Genomic DNA, 18,690 nt, shown 5'->3' with positions numbered 1-18,690 from the left:
GTTCAACTCCTGAGCAACCAAGTTGCGTGCCGTGAAATCGGGGACCTGTCGCACATACCGAACTTCTACCCAGCCTGATCGACCCCTGGCCTCTCACCCTCACCCCCAAAACCCTATCTCGTCCAGCAACTCCTCATCCATCTCATCATCGTCCTCCGACCTCTCCGCTGCCTCCTTCCCCTGCTCCCACTCTCTCCGTACCTTCCACATGACCCAGTGCAACGGACTAGTACCATCAGTATTCATGAAGTCAATCGCAGACTCGGCGCCTTCAATCCGAGCGATGAGGCGGACATGACGGACTGCGCGGGGGATGATGATCTTGAGGAACTCTTCGGGTGTTCCTTCAGCGCCTTGTTCCAGTGCGGTCCTTTGGAAGATGTCGCGGCACCATTGTACGTATTTGGGGAAGAGGTCTTCCACGGACTTCAACTGGGCGCGAGGTTTTGAGCCAATCGCTGTTGTCGGCCGCGGGAGGAGCACCTGCTGGCGCTGCTGGTGCGTCTTGATGGGGAGGATACACTGCTTCAGCTAGTGCGTCGTCGAGCATGTTGACGATTGCGGTACTGGTTGGTGATGACAGGGAATTGGTGAGTTGGGAGCTTCAGATCGATCGTCTTGGTCTGCCCTCCTGTGAATGATTCTCACAAATAACAATAGTGACCATTGCAAGGTATCGGGGTTGCTCTTCACCAACATGTCTGCGAACTGGGAGTGGCAAATATGGTCTGTCACAGTTGCAATCACATCGTCGCCACCTAGAGCTTTGACCAAAAACGGATGGTGAAGACCGCGACCTTCAACAACCAGTTAGTTATAGAACGGTACGTAAACTACGGGGAGTAACATCATCCTCCCGGCAACACAGCAACCTGATCAAACCTCCACTGATCGACCATAACATCCAGCGCAACAACGACATCAGCCCGTTCCAGTCGCGTTCAAAATGTCAGATAACGCCGCTCCCGACGCCAACGCTCTAGCAGCCCCTGTTCCAAGCGCAGGCCCCGGTCTCAGCGAGGAACTTCTTGAAACCTGCCTCAAGACCAAGCGACCAGTCTACCGCGCAATCGAGGACCTGCTCCCTGACTACCTCCGCTGGGGCCACGGCGAAATCCAACGAGAGTGGCGCCAGCAGTACAACGAGGATTGCCATCCCGAGATAGTATACGACATTCTGGTACGTGCAGTACGGGCCGCCAGGCGACATGCCAGAATTGCAGGACCCGAGACTGTCGTGACGACGATCCAAAGTCGTTCCTACGTTCCTTTTCGGATGGCTTGGGATAATGCGGCGATGGCTTTTGCGATGGGGTTTGGTACGTGTGAGAAGTCGGATGATGAGGATGAGGAGGAGGCTGAGATGGACGCGGTGGGTGGTCGCATGGCTTTTATGGCGCGCAAGTACCCGGAGGCACTGGCAGCTATGAGGCGATAGGCCAGGTGCGTGCATTTTCTGTCTCTCTCTCGTGGGTATTGTCCCCGGCGAGGCTCTCGATAGTCCATAGCATGTAGCAAGTCCATTTGACGTGCTGAATGCCACATCTCGTCTTGCATTTGAGACAGTTGCCATCGGTCTTAGTGAAGGCTAGCTGGGGCGATAGACACTGTGAACACGGAGAGCTTTTCCCTTGAGCATAAAACACCATTTGCTTCCTACTTTCCCCCAATCACACGCTCGACAGAATCATCATGACAACCATCACCAACTCCTCGAAGCACTCTTACCTCCAAACTGATCATGCTGTCGATCCCAGGGTCGAAGACGAGCTTCCGCGCTACGCACGCTGGTGCAGGAAGATACTCGCCGATACCCACGGCCAATGGACGCTGCCGGCACCAACACTCTTCGTCTTCCTGCGTAGCTGTTGCCGCTTTGTGCGCCGTGAAGCTCGTCTCCACGGAACTGACGCAGCTTTGGATCTGATCAACAATCGTCCCTTTACTGCTTGGTGGACGGTTGACAGCTGCGCAACCTTGCATGGACTTGTCAACATTGAGCGCGAACTGCTGGAACAGGCGAGGTTTGACCAGTTCGAGAAGGAAAGGGCAGCAATGTGGATCGCTCCTAGCCAGGGACGAGCACCGTTTGCGACGACGGAGGATATCGCCAGGGATTAAGGGGTTGCTTTGAATGAGTGTATATAGCTAGCATGTCTTGTCCCTGATGTTTCAAGGCGAAGGAAGGGATGGTGTACTTCATGAAGTCTCTGCTCCTGATCAGTTGTTAGCAGGCTATGGCACAAGATCAATCTAGATGATATCGTAGCGCGACCCGTGAGCGATAGTGCGGCCTCATGTACTCTACCTCGTTGTCGATCTTGTCTTGTGATTGAATGCTGATATTCCCCAAAACTCCGTATGCGGAATCTGAGCGTGAATCCGTGCAAGTATCGCATCTAGTATAGCCATACCATGATGAAGACATCGTTCCGCGCCTGAATCTTAGCAGTCGTGAACAGTATCCAGCCGTTTCTCAGACCATATAGACATACCTGTGCCCAAGACTCACTTCTGCCCCAAAACCACGAGCACTCATCGACCTCTCTATCATCATGAGCACCCATCACGACTCAACCGACGTCCAGCACTGCTCACCCAAGTCCACCACCCATGAAACAAAACCAAGCCCTTCCACCCTCCTCTCATTAGCACCTCAAGATTCCACACCATCGCACCTCCTCACCAACAACCCCGTCGACACCTCAGTCGAGAAGCTTCTCCCCGACTACACTACCTTCTGCCGACAATATTTAGCACAGACCCGCGGCACCATAATCACTATCCCAGAACCTTACACCAGCGAGTATCTTCGTCGATGCTGTCATTTCGTCCGGCGCACAGCTCGCTACCACGGGGCTCAAGCTGCGGCTGATCTGGTCAGCAAGTGCCCCTACACGGCGTGTTGGTGGGTAGACTTGAAGATGGCATTCGAAGCCAGTAACAATTTGGCAGGTCCCTTGGATTCTGATGAGGAGGGGTTGCTGCAGAACTGCGAGGGAAGTACTGATCGTAGATTGAGGAGGCGCGTTCGTGCTAGTTCGAAACGCTGTCTTGGTTGAATTCAGACTTGAGGTGGGAACTTTCATCCGCGGAGGAATTGGGGAATATGGCGGACGCTGGATGTTTGTTGGATGATCATGGTTGGTAACAAAACTTGGCTCTTCTCTGGTCGTCGGAATCTGGGAGTAAAATCGTAGTGCCTGCCTTTTCATTAGCAGTGTAAGGGCGCGCGTATCATAGGGTCCGAACGAGATAGTTGTTGTTCTACGAAGCTACGAAAGAGGAGCGCGAGGCGCGGCGAAGTTATAAAGCAAAGCCAAGCCGCGCTAACCCGATGCGGAAGGTCCGCGGTTCAGCCGGGCCGACGCAGCTACAGTGGGGGGTCGCGGGCTGCCCGTGACAGTATCCCCCCTCCCAAAACACGCCTCAGTCCTCTGAGCGTTATCCACCTTGTGAGGCCACTTGCCTGTCGAGCTCTATAATCGCGCGAACGCCTAATCATCCTCTAGTGCCCTGTCGTTATCCGATAACATCGCATTCGCTCTATTAAGACTATCCTCGACCGGCTTCCTTCGAGAAACATGTTGCCTAGTTAGCTAGCTTGCCCTAGACCTACGTCTGTCTTCGGCTAGCACTCGCGTATGATCCTTATGACTAAAGTTAGGTATTATTATAGGCTCTATAGGCTCTACTCGAGTATCGAATATATACGGAGTAGATTCTATTAGAGGTAAGGCTCGAGGCGACTTATTCGTAACGGTGTCTTTCGGAATGACCCTGATCGTGTTGAGCCCGAGCACCTTAGTGGCTAGTAGGGACTAGTTAGATAGAGCTACGAAGCCTATAGGCGTAGACAACTCCGGCCGGTTATAGTGAAAGTCTATAATAGCGGCGGCCGCGTGTTTAAGTATGTCCTCTATAGGTTGCTAGGTCTCACTATCCTCCTCGTTCTAATATCCAGCCCATTTCACCTTATACTATATATCTACCTTACGCTTATACCCCTTCTTCACCTTACCTACCCGCTTACGGGTATATATATTAAGGATCTTTCCTACCTCGTATATATACGTAGGTGCTACTACTATATCGGCTGCTATATCAGCCTCGGTAGTGTTAGGTTCGATAGTTATCGGTAGTAGCGGCGCTAGATACTGCCCTTTAAGTAGTAGGAAATTGGGGTAGTCGGCTCGTTATAGTAGTGAGGTATAGAAGTAGTTATTAAGTCCTACTAGAGCGTCTAATAGTTTCAGTCGATAAGAGAGTCTAGCCGGCATGACTTCCGTAATCTAGTAAGGGCCGGCATATTTCCTATCTAGCTTCTTAGATAGTCGAGTCGTACGGATGTTCTTAGTACTAAGATATACCTAATTACCTACCTTATAGTCTAGAGGAATACTTCGGTAGCGGTTTGCTACTTCTACTTAGAGAGCTTATAATATTCGTATATTCTCTTAAAGGTGCTTATAAAGCTCGCAAATTCGACATACAAAGGTTTCTACTAATTGCGTATCTAGTCGCTAGAGAGTAGTTAGTCCTCCCTCCTTTCTAGCGTTTAGGTCAACTCGCTCTATAAACTCAGGGTTATAGCCTAAGGTAGCGTAGAACGGCGACATACTAGTAGTCTCGGACAGGTAATTGTTGATTACGAACTAAGCAAGGCATAGCTATTCTGCCTAGTTATCCTATACCTTATTAGTAAATATACGAAGATACTGTTCTATCGCCTAGTTAGTACGTTCTAACTGTCTATTAGTTTCTAGATGATACGAAGAACTTAGCTTACGATTTATACGGAGCATCTTATAGTATTTCTTCTAGAAGGTAGTAACCTACTGCTTACTACGGTCTAATATAATAGTGTTAGGAAACCCGCGCCGACAGAACACATGTTTAAGGAAAAGCCTTGCCGTATTCTATACTATCATTACGCTAATAGGGATCAGCTCGACTTCCTTAGTAAGCCTATTAGTAACGGTTATAATGTTGTTATAGACTATACCGTTAAGAGTACTGTCTAGGAGTCCGATAACGAAGTCGACTATAATATGTTTATAAGGCCGATCTAGAATAGGAAGTGGCTATAATAATCCTAGTGGCTAGGAGTGCAGAGATTTTGTTATACGGTAGGTACGGTAATTCGCGGTGTATCTACGTACGGATCTCGCTAATCTAGGCTAGTAGAATTTACGTACTACGAGTTCATAAGTACGAGCTCGTCCTAGATAGCCTACTACTAGAGCGTCATAGTTTATCTTGATTATCCTAGTCTATAAGGCTTAGTTATTTAGTACCTATAAGCTCTAGCCGTCGTATTAATTTCGAACATATAGTAGGTCGCTATCCACTTTATAGTGTGCTAGGTGAATCTTCGCTCTCTATAGTAGTGTAGGAGTGCGGTCTTTCTATAGGTCCTTAATCGCGGTCTTAAGCTCGTTATCGGTTACGTACGCCGTCGACATTCGATACTTGAGTTCGGCTTCCCGTTGACTTTTACGCGTCGCCGGTTGTTTAGTAGGCGTATCTCGTTCTATAGGCATAAACTCTTTAGCTTTAGGGTCTAGCTGTACTAGTTCCTCTTCTTCCGGCGTATCTTCTACTATTGCCTATAGTATAGCGATCTTAAGGAATCGCTTAGGAGGTAGCAATGTCTAATACTAATGCTAGTTCCGAGGGTCGTTTACCCCCTACGGAAGGTCCTAGCTACGTCTCGTTAGGCTGTCTAGCTTTATACCTTAAAGTCCTAGACGGTATATTATCTTGAAGTTGAACTATAACAAGAACTTAGCCTAACGCGCTTGTCGCCGATTCAGCTGCTTTGTCTTTATAAAGTATTCTAGGTTCTTATAGTCGGTATAAATCTTAACTAGCTATAAGTCCTTATTATCTACTTCGTAGGCGAGCTCGGGTCTCTATTCCTTAAAAGCCTTAATAATAGCTAACAGTTCCTTGTTATAGATTTTATAATTGTACTCCTATAGACTCAACTTCTTTAAGTAGAAGGCTATAGGATGTAGTACACCCTTCTCGTTATACTACGAAAGTACGCCGGCGTTTATAAAATCTGAAGAATCTGTCTCTACTACCGTTTCCCTACCTAGCACATAATGTACGAGCATACCGGCTTTACTAAACGTAGCTTTCAAATTGTTAAAGGCTCGTTAGTAATCTAGTAACTATTAAATCCTTCTGTTCTTATGATTGCTTAGTCCGTCCGACTTAGTCAGGTTTATAAGAGGAGTAGCTATACGCGAAAATGCTTCGATGAACCGCCTATAGAAGTTAGCAAATCCAAGGAAGGCCTAGACATCCTTCAGGTTCTCAGGAGCTTCCTATGTCTAAATACATTCGAGTTTCTCGGGGTCTATCTCGATACCGTTAGGGGTCATAATTAGCCTAAGATACCTCACCTTCTATTAGTAGAATTCGCTTTTGTCGATGTCTACTATAAGTCCTATATCGCGTAGCTTAGTAAGAACCTTCCGTACGTGTTCAATGTGCTCCTCTAAGGTGTTACTAAAGATAAGTACGTTATCTAGGTAGGCCGACACAAAGTCGTCTAGGTGTTCTTATAAGACCTTGTTAATATATAATTAGAACGATACTAGTCCGTTATACAAGCCGAATAGCAGCACTAGACACTCGTAGATGCCGTATCGTGTCGTAAACGCCGTTAACTACTCGTGCCCTTTAGCTATCCGTAACTTGTTAAAGGCTGCTATAATGTCTAGCTTCGTGAAGTACTTCTTGCCGTATATACGGTTAAGCGTCTCTTATATTAAGGGAATCGGATACCGGTCCTTAATAGTAATCGTATTCAATCCTCTATAGTCGATATAAACACGTAGCCTACCTCTAGGCTTACGTACTACTAGTACTAGTGTAGGAGACTAGCTCGTCTTTTGCCCTACTTTCCGTATCTTCCCTTTAGATGTTTACTCGTCTAGCTATTTCTTAACTACCTCGTTCTCCTTCTTAGCTAGGCCGTAGGGCTTGCGGTATAGTGGCTCTTATAGACTATTAGGCTTAATATAAATCTTATAATCTACGCCTAGTCGGTAAGGTAGGAGTCCTTTATAATCCTTAGCTAAGAAAGCGTCCGTAATATCGTAGTATATCGGCGGTAACTTCTCCTTCGGGTTGTGATTAAACTAATTGTTCAAGAATTGGTCTAGATTATTAGTAGCTATTATACTTAGCTTAAGCTCTCCGTTGTTGCTCTTACGCCTAGTAGGCATAATGTAGAAGCATTTAGCCCTAGGCCGGTACGCGTATATTCCCTACGCGCGTTAAGAAACGCCCTAGTAGTCCACTTCTTCATCGTCTATATCTTCTAGGTTATATAATAAGACGTTTAGCTCCGCCCCTCCTACTATGAAGCTCGCTACTTCTCTAGTAAAGGGCTCTAGTCTATACCGTACTAGTACCTACTTCTTCTTCTCGCGATAGTTTAGGGATTATACTGTTATCGATGTCTTATTCTATAGACAGTGACTAAAGCAGTAATTCGATCTAAATGCCACCTCGCCTATCTCCTAGAAGATGTTTAGGTTGTACGCTATAAGCTACGGTAGGCTAAAGACGATGTTATATTCGAGGTCGGTAACGTAGTATAATATTTGCTCGTAATAATCGCCGATAACTACGTCTATAAGGGCCGCGTATATAATCTGCCGTGTAGTAGCCGTTCTATCTCCTAGTATTAGTCGTCGGCTTTACGTTAAGGGATCAGGGGTATTGTGTATTTACGTATGAATTTCTAGTCAAGAAAGAGAGAGGTGGAAGTAGAATCTATAAGGCCTCGAGCCTTTCTATATTGTATTATTACGGGTAATAATATGTAAGGGTATATAGCTAGCTAAACGGGGCTAAAGGCTTATCGATCTCTACGCTAAAACAAGACATATTCGAAAGCTCTTATTAAGGCTATTCTAACGATATACAAAGTAGGCCACTACCCCTAGGACTAAGGGAGTTCTACCTTATTCAATCTGGATAGCTTGAAGCTCTCTTCACCCTATTTCTTCAGCTCTAAACGCCGCGGAGGTGCCTAGCTACATTAGGCAACTCCTAGGCAATAGTAGCCTAGGCTACGGTACTAACGGCGCCTACGGCCCTATAGGCGAAGCCCCCCTAAGACAACTAGTAGTAACTTATAGAGGACGCAAAAAGTATAGAAACTAACGATTAGCTCCCTTACCGGTCTCTATAGGTAATGATCACTTAGCTACGTACGGCGCTTGTACTGTCGTATTACCGAGGGTAATAAGAAATAAGGACGACGTCCTAGGCGATTAGTAAGGCCACCCGGAATCAACACCCCTATAGCTAGGCATCGGTCGCGGCATCGATACTAGGCCCCCGCCTAACGCACGATGTAGTTACGATCCGTATTATAGCAAAGGAAGACTAGGCCGAAGTTGCGAAGCTATCGAACAAGGAGCTCGCCTAACGAATTAACTAACTAGGGGTAGTCGTAGTGAACTAATAGTCTAACGGCACTCTATAGATCTATACTAGCTCTACTACTACTAGGAGGTACCTAGAGGCATAGCTATAGTAGGCATCTAAGGTTACGGCATTAGCGAAGGTCTTAACGAAACAATTCACGATCCTAGTCTACGACATACCTAAGGAGTTTAACCTAACTAACTAGGGTTACCTACGCGCTCTCTAAGAGGACAACCCGGTCACTCTTAACTCTCTAATCTAGAAGGCGACTTGGCTCTATAGGAAATGGCTAGAAGGCAAGAAGGCCTCGGCGCTAATAGTATAGCTATAAGACGCGAAAGCGGCGGATCTAGCGATAGAACAAGGCCTAGTCTAGCAATATAGCCTTAAGATAGTAGAAAAGTACTCCTTATCCTTTCGTGTCCTCTAATGCTTCAAATGCTAATAGTATAGACACTAAACCTATACGTGTATAAACAAGTAGGCCTACTCGAACTATATAGGAGACTATATATCTAGGGACTATATATCGACTACGAGACGGTACGCGAACTGTCCGGGGCACTACCTATCGTATAGTACGGAATGCCTATAGCGGAAACTAGCGAAAAACAAGGCAATCACAAATAGAACCGTCGCCCTAAGATTCTACGGCGACCGTAAGGCTAGCCTATACCGGAACTAACTAGCGGCGGTCGGGCATAAGCGCCCTAGGGCCGAGAACGATATAAAGGATACGCAACCTAGGGCGTACGGGAGGCTACGTGCTCTACTAGCTACGGCGAGGGAATCTAACTAGGCCCGGCTCCCCTTTAGTACATAGCCGATAGGCGTAGACTAGGACGTACAGGGTAGTAGGACATAGGACGATATAGAGGAAATAATTGTCGATACCGATAACTAGCCTCGACACGCTTAGTATCATCTAGTATAACGTTAACTATAGCAAGGATATAGTCTAGAACCATTTCCTATACGAGGCGGACCCGCGCGTCCACTACGTCCTTATAATCTAGGAGCTATAGATTAACCCGTACTATAAGAGACTAACAACCTATAAGTCACTAGGCTATACGACATACCTACGAGGCGACGGTAGACCCCGTACGTGCTTCTATGTCAGTAAGGATATACTAGAATCCGACTAGGAGGTAGTGTACTACGTAGACGAAGAAGGCGGGGGCGATGTTACCTCCCTCTACGTAGGTAGCACCTAGATACACAACCTATATATACAACCGCTAGCCTCGAGGTCTAGCCGCGACCTAGGGGTCTATAGACACCTAGACAGTACGCTTAAGAGACAAGGGTACTATATCGTAGTAGGAGACTTTAATATACACCACCCTTCCTAGGAAAGCCTTATGTAGCCGCACCCTATAGCCGACGAAGTACTCGACTTAATAGCGAGCAACGTAATTGCCCTTAATACCCCGAAGGACCTAGGCACCTAGAAGAGAGGGGGACTCTAAGGTACGATCGACCTCTCCTAGATCTTAGATAGCTACTACTATACGGTAACCTACTATAGGATCGAATATAAACTCGAGGCGTCGTCAGACTATATACTAGTCAGGACCTCTATTACGATATAGATATAACGTACACTAGCGGGAACCCCTAAGCTAAACTAGGGAAAGGCCTACTAGGCTAATATCTAGGCGTACCTCGATAACTCTAAGAGGCTAGTCTAGATCGCGTAGTAGCAATATAACAGTAAAGACGAGATAGACGAAGCAGTCTAGGGGTTAATAGACGAAATAAGAAAAGCGACCTTACTTTACGTTCCGCTTACCTAACTAACGATATAGTCTAAACTATACTAGACGCCGGAGTGCACTACGGTAGTAAGAGAAGCAAGGAGAGCCCGCCGGGTATAGACGAGCAGCTATAGCGAGGAGGCCTAGAACGTATATAGGGAGGCATACTAACAGAAGAAAGCTATAATACGAAGGGAGAAAGCAGTCGGCTAGAGGGCTATAGTAGAATAAATCGCCGGTAAGCTAGAGAGGATATAGAAGCTAGCGAAATGGGCCCGACAGGACCCTATATAGGGCCCCTCCTTCTCTATCCTAGCGCTATAATCGCCTAGTAGCCCGGTTAGCGACCCCGAGGCTAAGGCGCGTCTACTAGCTAGCAAGTTCTTCCCGCCCCTAGTCGAGGCTAATCTAAGCGATATAAACAGCTCTACTCCCCTAGCCCCTAGCATCGCGGTCTAATAGGAGGTGTCCGAGGGAGAAGTTGCCGCTATACTAAGGAAGTTACCGGCGAAGAAAGCCCCGGGGCCGGATAGGATCCCAAACGAGCTACTAAAGAAGTGTAGAGATCAACTAGCCCTAGTAGTTATAGCGATCTTTAACGCCTACCTATAGACCGGGTACTACCCGATAGCTTTTAAACAATCGACGACAGTAGTCCTACGCAAGCCGTAGAAGGAAGACTATACGTAGGTGAAGTCGTACCGCCTAATTGCGCTCCTTAACACTCTTAGGAAGGCGCTTAAGAAGCTAGTTATAACGAGACTCTCCGAGGCGGTAGAGGAACACTCCCTACTCCCGGACACCTAGATAGGTACGCGCCTATAGCGATCGACGCTATCCGCGATAGAACTTATCACCTCTTAGGTAAAGGCTATCTAGTATAAGAATAGGGACAAGGTAGCTTCCTTACTTAACCTAGACATATCGGGAGCCTTCGACTACGTGTTATACCCGCGGCTACTCTATATCCTAAGGTCGAAAGGACTCCCTAAGTGGCTTGTCAACTTCGTACGGTCCTACCTCTAAAACCGTAGTACGTCGATCCTAGTCGGCTAGTATAGAAGCCTATTTTAAGCAGTCTATACTAGAATCCCGTAAGGCTTAACGCTAGTACCTATTCTGTTCCTCTTCTTTATAGCGACGCTACTCCTAGCCCTAGAATCCCAGAACACCGCTACGAGCGGCTTCGTAGACGACATAAACATCCTAGCGTAGTCTTCCTCGACTAAGGAGAACTATAGGCTACTAGAAGAGAAGCACAAGATCTACGAGGACTAGGCTAGGAGGTACGGGGCTCGGTTTGCCCTAGAAAAGTACAATCTGATACACTTTACGCGCCGGCTACGGTTCCATAATATGCAAGCTTCTATCTAGATATAGGGGCACACGACTAACCCGGCAAATCAGCTTAGGATCCTCGGACTATAGGTAGACCCGGCGCTACGGTAGAGGAAGCACGTATAGGCAATATTACGGAAAGCTAAACAGAATATAGCATTATACTAGAGGCTCACTACGTCTATATAGGGGGCGGACTTCCGGTAGTCACGACTTCTATATACGGCTATTATACGGCTAGTCCTTACCTATAGTAGCTAAGTATAGTCCTTAGGCGAGAGGGCCTACCTATCGAAGGGACTCGTCGCGCCGCTAGCGAAGATCCAAAACTAATGCCTAAGGAAGGTCACCGGGGTATATAAGTCGATACTAACGAGGATGCTTAAGCACGAGACCGCTATACCGCCGATCGACCTATACATCTAGGGACTACGGACCTCCTACTTAGGCAAGTCGGTATAGTACCTAGTATAGAAGGTCATCGCTAGTGTAGTCGTAAGGGCCCGCGAATCAGTACTAGCGTATAGGGGCATTCGACCCGGAAACGAGCCGAACTACCGGGTAAGGGACGAATAGCTAGTAACACAATAGGAAGGTAAGAAATCGTTTGTAGAGTAACTATAGAAAGAGAGGTAGAACAACTAGGTTGTAGGGCATAGTAGACGCCCTTAGCTAGCGGGACAACCTAAGGAATAGTTAGCTATAAAATCCGCGGTCAAGCACCCCCCGAAGCTTATCTACTACCGCCTTACGAGGGCATAGAGTAGTATAGCAACCTAACTACAAAGCGAACATATCGGCCTCTAGGGGTACCTATTATAGAGGAAGGTTCTAGGATACACGAATACTAGCTGCCCTTACGGCTATCGCTCCTAGAACGTACGGTACGTACTCCTCGTCTGTCCGAGGTGGTTACTAGGAAGGGGGGAGTAGATAGTAAAGGCGAGGAACCGGACGATTAGGGCACTTCTTAATAACGCTAAGGACCTACGGCGTATTACGAACTAGATACTAGAGAAGGGCTAGCTAGAACAGTACCGCCTAGTAGGAACAGTATAGGAAGAGAGGACACGACGTAGCGCGACGAGACCGGCTAGGAGCGGGGGCTAACAGGGTAGTGATATAGACTACGTACGTTTAGAGGGAAAGCTAAACTAGATAAGGAGTAGTCGGGGGCGGGAAGGGTTTTCACCTATTCGGGTTTCCCTTTGTATATAACAATAGATATATACCTATATAGGCCGGATAGGGTCCTAGAATAGGGGAATAACAAATCTATCTATCTATATAGCTAGCTATTGTTTATCTAGTACGTATACCGATATCTTAGGCTCCTTACTATAGTCTGTTACCGTCTCTTACATTCCGTGTCTCTTAATCTTATACTCTTTCTGTCCTAGGAAGTTCGGGTGACCGCTATCTACTACGCTTAGGTAGCGGTCGTGCCATTTCCCTACTACGGATCGGCGGCTAGGGAACTGAGGTTCGCGTTCGGATTCGGCGTAGTATTACGTAGACGCGGTAGGCGATAGTCGCTATCGTACCTATATATTAGGCATTTAGGGTTAGTCGATACGTAAGAATCTATACGGTAGCGGTAGTACTTACCCTACTTCTTAAGGTCTTCGCGCTACTTACGGTTAAGCGTAGGTAGGTTCTATAGATATATCGGTAGATCCTCCTTCTTCTTAGTACTAGCGTACTATAGTAGGCGCTATACTAAGGCACCTACTATACTAGTAGCGGTACTAGTAACTACGTTACCGTTATTCTAGTTGTTCTAGCCGCTATTACCGTTCGAGTTGCTATTACTATAGGGGCGCTCCTTCTACGGGTATAGTTAATCTGTCTCGTAGAAGCTCTCGTCTAGTACGGTGTACTCCTCGATAACGTCTTATATACTATCTAGGCGGCGGTCAACTTCGCGGTCGCCGAAGGTCTTAATAAAGTACTTACGGTTTATTCGGTTACGGAATAGTATAAGCTCGGTCTTATCGGTCTATAACATCTAGGCGCGTAACTTCGAGTAGCGTATATAGAAGGCTATAAAGGTTTCGCCTTGTTCTTGCTTATAGGTAGCAATATTAACTATAGCCTTAGTTCCTTTATTACGTATACTATATTAGCGTGTTATCTAATCTAACAACTCTTCTCTAGTCTTGAACTCGTTAAAGGACTACTGTCTAGGTATAGGGATCCTCGGCTTAATACTTCGCTAAGGATCACCTTACGTCTACCTATATACGAAGCGTAGACTATCTACCTTAGTACGGAAGGTTGCTATAGTTAGCTTTAGGAGAACACTACTATACTAGCTATCGAAATTAGGGTCATTATCGTTCTTGAAGTACTTAGGGTTAGGCATACCCTTGCCGATCTCTATGCCGCGAGTAAGGGTACGGTTAATAGTAAAGAGACGTTCTAGAAGGTTAACTAGTAGTGTCTAGGTACGGGTATTACGTATTCTCGAGTTACGACTATTATTAGGTCCTAGTTACGGACGGTCGTTATCACGTCCTCGGCTATTGTTACTACGGTTATAGTCGTCTCTATCGTTATTACTACTACCGCTACCGCTACCTCTACTAGTAGCTTCGCGATACCTACGTAATAGCTACTCGAGTAAGGTCTCGCGTAGGCGGGAACGAGAGGTTCGGCGGCCTAAGCGGCCCCTACCTCCGTTCTATATAGTGTCTCCTACCTTAAGCCGAGCCTTTAGGTCATCGACTTCTTATTATAGGGCCTGGTTCTTCACCTTAGCATCTTATACCTTCTTCTTCTCCTTCTCGTAGATCTCGCTAAACTACTTATATAGGTTATTAGCTTCCTTATATTTCTTCTCTAGCTCTTATAACTTAGCTAGGTCGCAATCCTTCTTACTCTTAAGATCTACTACTATTTTCTATATAATAAGCTCTTTACTTCGTAGTATCTTATAGACACGGTCGTATTCGGTATATAGCGTAGTATACTAGGTGTTCTAGAGATCGTTAGCTCGCTCTATTATATCGAGTTGTCTACCCTTAGTAATCGCCGTATTGACTACTTATAGTACGAAGTCGTAGGTAGTCTTCAGGTGTTAGGATATAAGGGTCGTAAGGTTGTCTAGGGTGACATTCTAGTATTCAGATACGAGAATGTGTTCTACCTCGTCGAGTAATAGATACACCTCGTCTAGGTCGCCGCCTAGGTTCTCTTCGAGCTTGAACTCGAACAGTTCTATAAAGTCAATCTTACTACCTTCTTCTCGCTTGAAGGCCTTCTAGTAAGCTTTATTAATCTCTTATTATAGCGCGACACCGGTGTCTACTATAACCCGCCGGTTGTCGTCCTATATCTAACTCTAAGGGAAAGAGGAGAGGTCGGGGAAAAGAGATATACGCTACTTACTTTTGCCCTTAGGCTTAGGTAGCGGTAGTATACCGCCGTTCGCTATTTATAAAGTCATATTATCTAGGTTCGGGGGAGGCGTAACGGTGCCTATATCCTGACTGTCTACGAGCGCGCGACTACCTACTAATAATGTCGCTACGTTACGTTCTCTAGGCATCTACGCGCTATGCGCCTTACCGTGTTCTGTGTTCTAATACGACTCTACGCGTTCTCGAGTTCTACGGTTCTGTCTGTTCCTATTATTACGCGTCCCTTACCTAGATCCGCGATCTAGGTAGGGTAGTAGAACAAACTGTAAGGGCGCGCGTATTATAGGGTCCGAACGAGATAGTTGTTGTTCTACGAAGCTACGAAAGAGGAGCGCGAGGCGCGGCGAAGTTATAAAGCAAAGCCAAGCCGCGCTAACCCGATGCGGAAGGTCCGCGGTTCAGCCGGGCCGACGCAGCTACAGTGGGGGGTCGCGGGCTGCCCGTGACAAGCAGCATCATTATGAACATGTATGAACTGATTCAGAAGGTGATAAGAATAATTAGACATTCAAACAGGGTATCATAACATCATCTAAAGTGCCAATGGACTCTTCGGTCTGCCATTGGGCCCCAGCCCCGGTCCTTGAGGCCAGTTCGGTGGCTTCTTCGGCCGCTTCTTTCTTTTCTTCTCAGGTGATGAGGGTTGGCTATCCTGTATCGGCCGCTGCAGGTCTGGTGAACTGTCACCACCAGCCCGATCATCCTCAAAGTCACCGTGAGAAGTCCTCGGCGATGGAGGTTCGTCGTGCACATCCAAACCATTTCTGCTCTGTGGGCGACTAGCCTCAGAGTCGGTCAGATTGCACGGCTCCACAGTCGGTTCCGTACTAGCTCGCCAAAGTTTGCGCCTGAACAGGCTCACAGGGCTGCGGCTGTCTGGGGACGGGCTGTTAGGAGGTGAGTCCCAGCCTGCTCGCAATGCCGCCGTTGAGCGATTCATCATCGACTGCATCAGTGGCACTTCGAGGGTATTACCATTCCTGCCGAACAGGACGAGCGCCAAGCATAAAAGTAGAAGGGTAGATTGCACAATGCCCATTCTCTTCTGCCAAACGAGCTCGTCGGCTACCATTGTAAGACGTGAACTCAAAGCAAGCATCTCACGCTGATAGGTCTCTCGCTGACTTTCCAGCTCCAGGACAGTGCTTTGCCAGAGCTGGTCGTATGCTTGGCGGAAGCCATGCAGCTCCACCATGACTGTCTCGTTGAGCTGAGACAGAAATTTCGTGGTAGTACCCAATTGTCGCTTTTCGACTTTGCTGAATGCATCGCGCAGGATACGTGACTGCTCTTCGATGTACTGTAAGCTCAGTGTGCTATTAGCCTCGAGCTGATTGAGGCGCTTGTTGAACGACTTGAAGAATGACTCTTGGCTCGATGGCTGTGGAGGCTTCTCGCTAGCCGTGCTTGAAGCCACCGCACGAGTCGGATTTGTCGAAGTCGCCGATTGAGCAGAAGGCGGTGTAGTCGTAACGTTGTTTGGAGCGATCATAGATTCAATAGGTGAGGCAGAGTGCAGAGCGGCGTCGGGTACAGTACCTTCTGGTACAGTTTTGTTATGCGTCTCCGAGCTTGGCACTGGTGAGAATGACGTTCCCGGAATCTGCGACTCGGGCGATTGCTCAGGCCCAGTCGATGCAATGTGCGGTAGACTGGTTAAAGCAGACGTCACCGTGCTATTTGTACTGTTACTCGTCTCCTTTGCGGCAGAAGCTGGAGTCTCTTCGCCCGTGATACTTTCCGGAGAAAAAGATGGCTCTGCAGATGGGCTTACAGCACCCGATAGACCAGGTATCTTATAAGACTCCGAGGTAGCCTCGACACCGGATGTGACGGTCGGGCTCTCGCAGGTCATATTGCCATTGGACGGCTGGTAAGCTCCAACCTGCATCGTTCCGGTCACGTTGAGATCTGCCGCAGCGTTCGGTACGAGTTTCTCGACCCATCCAGGTTGACTTGCAGCACGCTCTTCTGACTCAGCCTGCTTCTGGGGCTCTCCCGCCGAAGGCTTGGACTCGGCCACCACAGTAGATGAGATAGCCTCCACGGTCGAAGAGTCGCTCGATGTTGCCGGCTCCTGTGCGATGGGCGCGATCGGTACGACTTCTGGTTCAAGCGCCGCTTCATCGTCATCGTCACCTCTGGCAAAATCCTCTTGATGTCGGTAGTCCTCGATCATCGTTGTCCCATGAACTCGAAGCAGACTGATGGGGCAGAAATGCTCAGTCCCGTATTGTGACAGGAACTCTATCCGGAGATACTTCGCCCAGATCAAAGGATTCTCTACCAGAAAGGCCTGAATCTCTCGCGTGTTCCTTGCTTCGAAGGTTCCAAGCTCCTTCCACTTCTCCATCTTTACTGGATAACGGTCTGAGACAGACACTCGAAAATGCCTGAACGTTGAGCTGAAGAACTCGTAGTTGGCCAGCACGATAGTATCCACCTGAATGTCGTCGCAGAGCTCCACAATAAAGAACTTGTTAGTGGCAGAGCAGGTGTTCAGAGCATAGCTATCCTTGTTCTCAATCAAAACCGAAGAGGCGGATTTGAGTTCCTTGTTGGACTTCAGAACAGTGGCTGAGCAGTCGAAAGAAGCATAGTTGGTTCGCTCTTTGCATGTCTTGCCAGCATCTTTAGAACGATGAACGGCATGACCGCCCTGTTGAACATCAACCGTAGGTACTGCAGAGGAAGCGGTGCCACCTCGAGGATCGTCGGGAACAGGTTGCTGGACAGCTCCGCCAAAGCCAGAGAAGTCCAGGTCAATCTCACTCTCCTCCCCCAGCGTATCCAGAGCGTTGTTGATGCCTGGTCGTGGACGATGGGGGTTCGCGGGCTGACTTCGACCGATATTTTCAGGCGACTGTCCCAGCCTTTCCAGATTCTGCCTTTTCCAGTCTTCGAAGGAAAGGAAGTTCGCATTGTCTAGTGGCGACTCGCTCTCTTCTTCTGTTGGAGACTCTCGGACAGCGGTGATGGTACTTGTGGCCACCTCTGATACTGTCGGAGGCGTAGGCAGGCAGTCATCCTGTGCAGTCGCGGCGGCTGAATCGCTAGCGCCAACCGTCACGGATCCTGTCCATGCAGCCAAAGTAGTGGTGTCAACGACTTCAATGACTGTCGTGGTACTTGTCACTGTGGTCGAGACATCGGTGACATTTGTCTCGTGTGCCTTTGATGCATTGTGAGGCGCCCGATCAGTCCGAAGACACTTTTGCGGGAGTGTATGCGTGATATAATTTGCTGTCCGGCTTGGACATGTTGCGTTCACGGATGGCGAAGACGACGCAGTACTGCCGAGCGACGTGCCCAAGGGTGATATTTTGCTCGATATTGGCACCGAGGCGGTGGTTGTTGTTGTCGTATTATTGCTGCCAGTTGTGCCGATAGCGCCGCGGATGCACAAGAAGACGACGACATCGCGCAACACCCTATACATCTCGTTGCTGCATTGTTGACCAGCGTATGCGCTCCGATTGCGGGACAAGTTAGCGCTCAGTGATGGTTGTTGTAGGACACGCGACAGTAGCAGTTGAACACTTTGCCTGAACGGCAGCCACGCGAGGATCTTTCCGAGGTCATGCATGCATTTTCGAGACAAAAAGATAAATTAAGCGAGAGCCAAATCGAGTCCTCTATGATGTCCTCAACAATGATGGGTCCGTGTCCACAAGCTCACCAGTGATTATCCGGGTAGCATCCGCGTTTATGATATA

General features: G+C 47.8%; 4 protein-coding genes across 4 annotated transcripts; 2 read left to right on the top strand and 2 right to left on the bottom strand.

Annotated features, from left to right (window-relative positions):
- Nucleotides 1-99: 99 nt before the first annotated feature.
- On the bottom strand, nt 100-699 carry CLAFUR5_07165 (uncharacterized protein; the record flags this gene model as incomplete). Its single annotated transcript, XM_047906313.1, has 2 exons — nt 100-531; nt 649-699. 2 exons carry the CDS (start codon nt 697-699, stop codon nt 100-102), a joined length of 483 nt encoding a protein of 160 aa, XP_047762848.1.
- Nucleotides 700-946: 247 nt separating this feature from the next.
- Nucleotides 947-1,438, top strand: CLAFUR5_07164 (uncharacterized protein; the record flags this gene model as incomplete). Its single annotated transcript, XM_047906312.1, has 1 exon — nt 947-1,438. The coding sequence occupies one exon, from the start codon at nt 947-949 to the stop codon at nt 1,436-1,438; it is 492 nt and encodes a 163-aa protein (XP_047762847.1).
- A 254-nt stretch (nt 1,439-1,692) lies between these two features.
- Nucleotides 1,693-2,121, top strand: CLAFUR5_07163 (uncharacterized protein; the record flags this gene model as incomplete). Its single annotated transcript, XM_047906311.1, has 1 exon — nt 1,693-2,121. One exon carries the CDS (start codon nt 1,693-1,695, stop codon nt 2,119-2,121), a length of 429 nt encoding a protein of 142 aa, XP_047762854.1.
- A 13,385-nt stretch (nt 2,122-15,506) lies between these two features.
- On the bottom strand, nt 15,507-18,560 carry CLAFUR5_07162 (uncharacterized protein; the record flags this gene model as incomplete). Its single annotated transcript, XM_047906310.1, has 1 exon — nt 15,507-18,560. The coding sequence occupies one exon, from the start codon at nt 18,558-18,560 to the stop codon at nt 15,507-15,509; it is 3,054 nt and encodes a 1,017-aa protein (XP_047762853.1).
- Nucleotides 18,561-18,690: the final 130 nt, after the last annotated feature.

This window comes from Fulvia fulva, chromosome 6 (assembly GCF_020509005.1).
Source record: "Fulvia fulva chromosome 6, complete sequence".
Taxonomy (NCBI): Eukaryota; Fungi; Ascomycota; class Dothideomycetes; order Mycosphaerellales; family Mycosphaerellaceae; genus Fulvia; species Fulvia fulva.
This window is presented reverse-complemented; position numbering and strand designations above follow the sequence as displayed.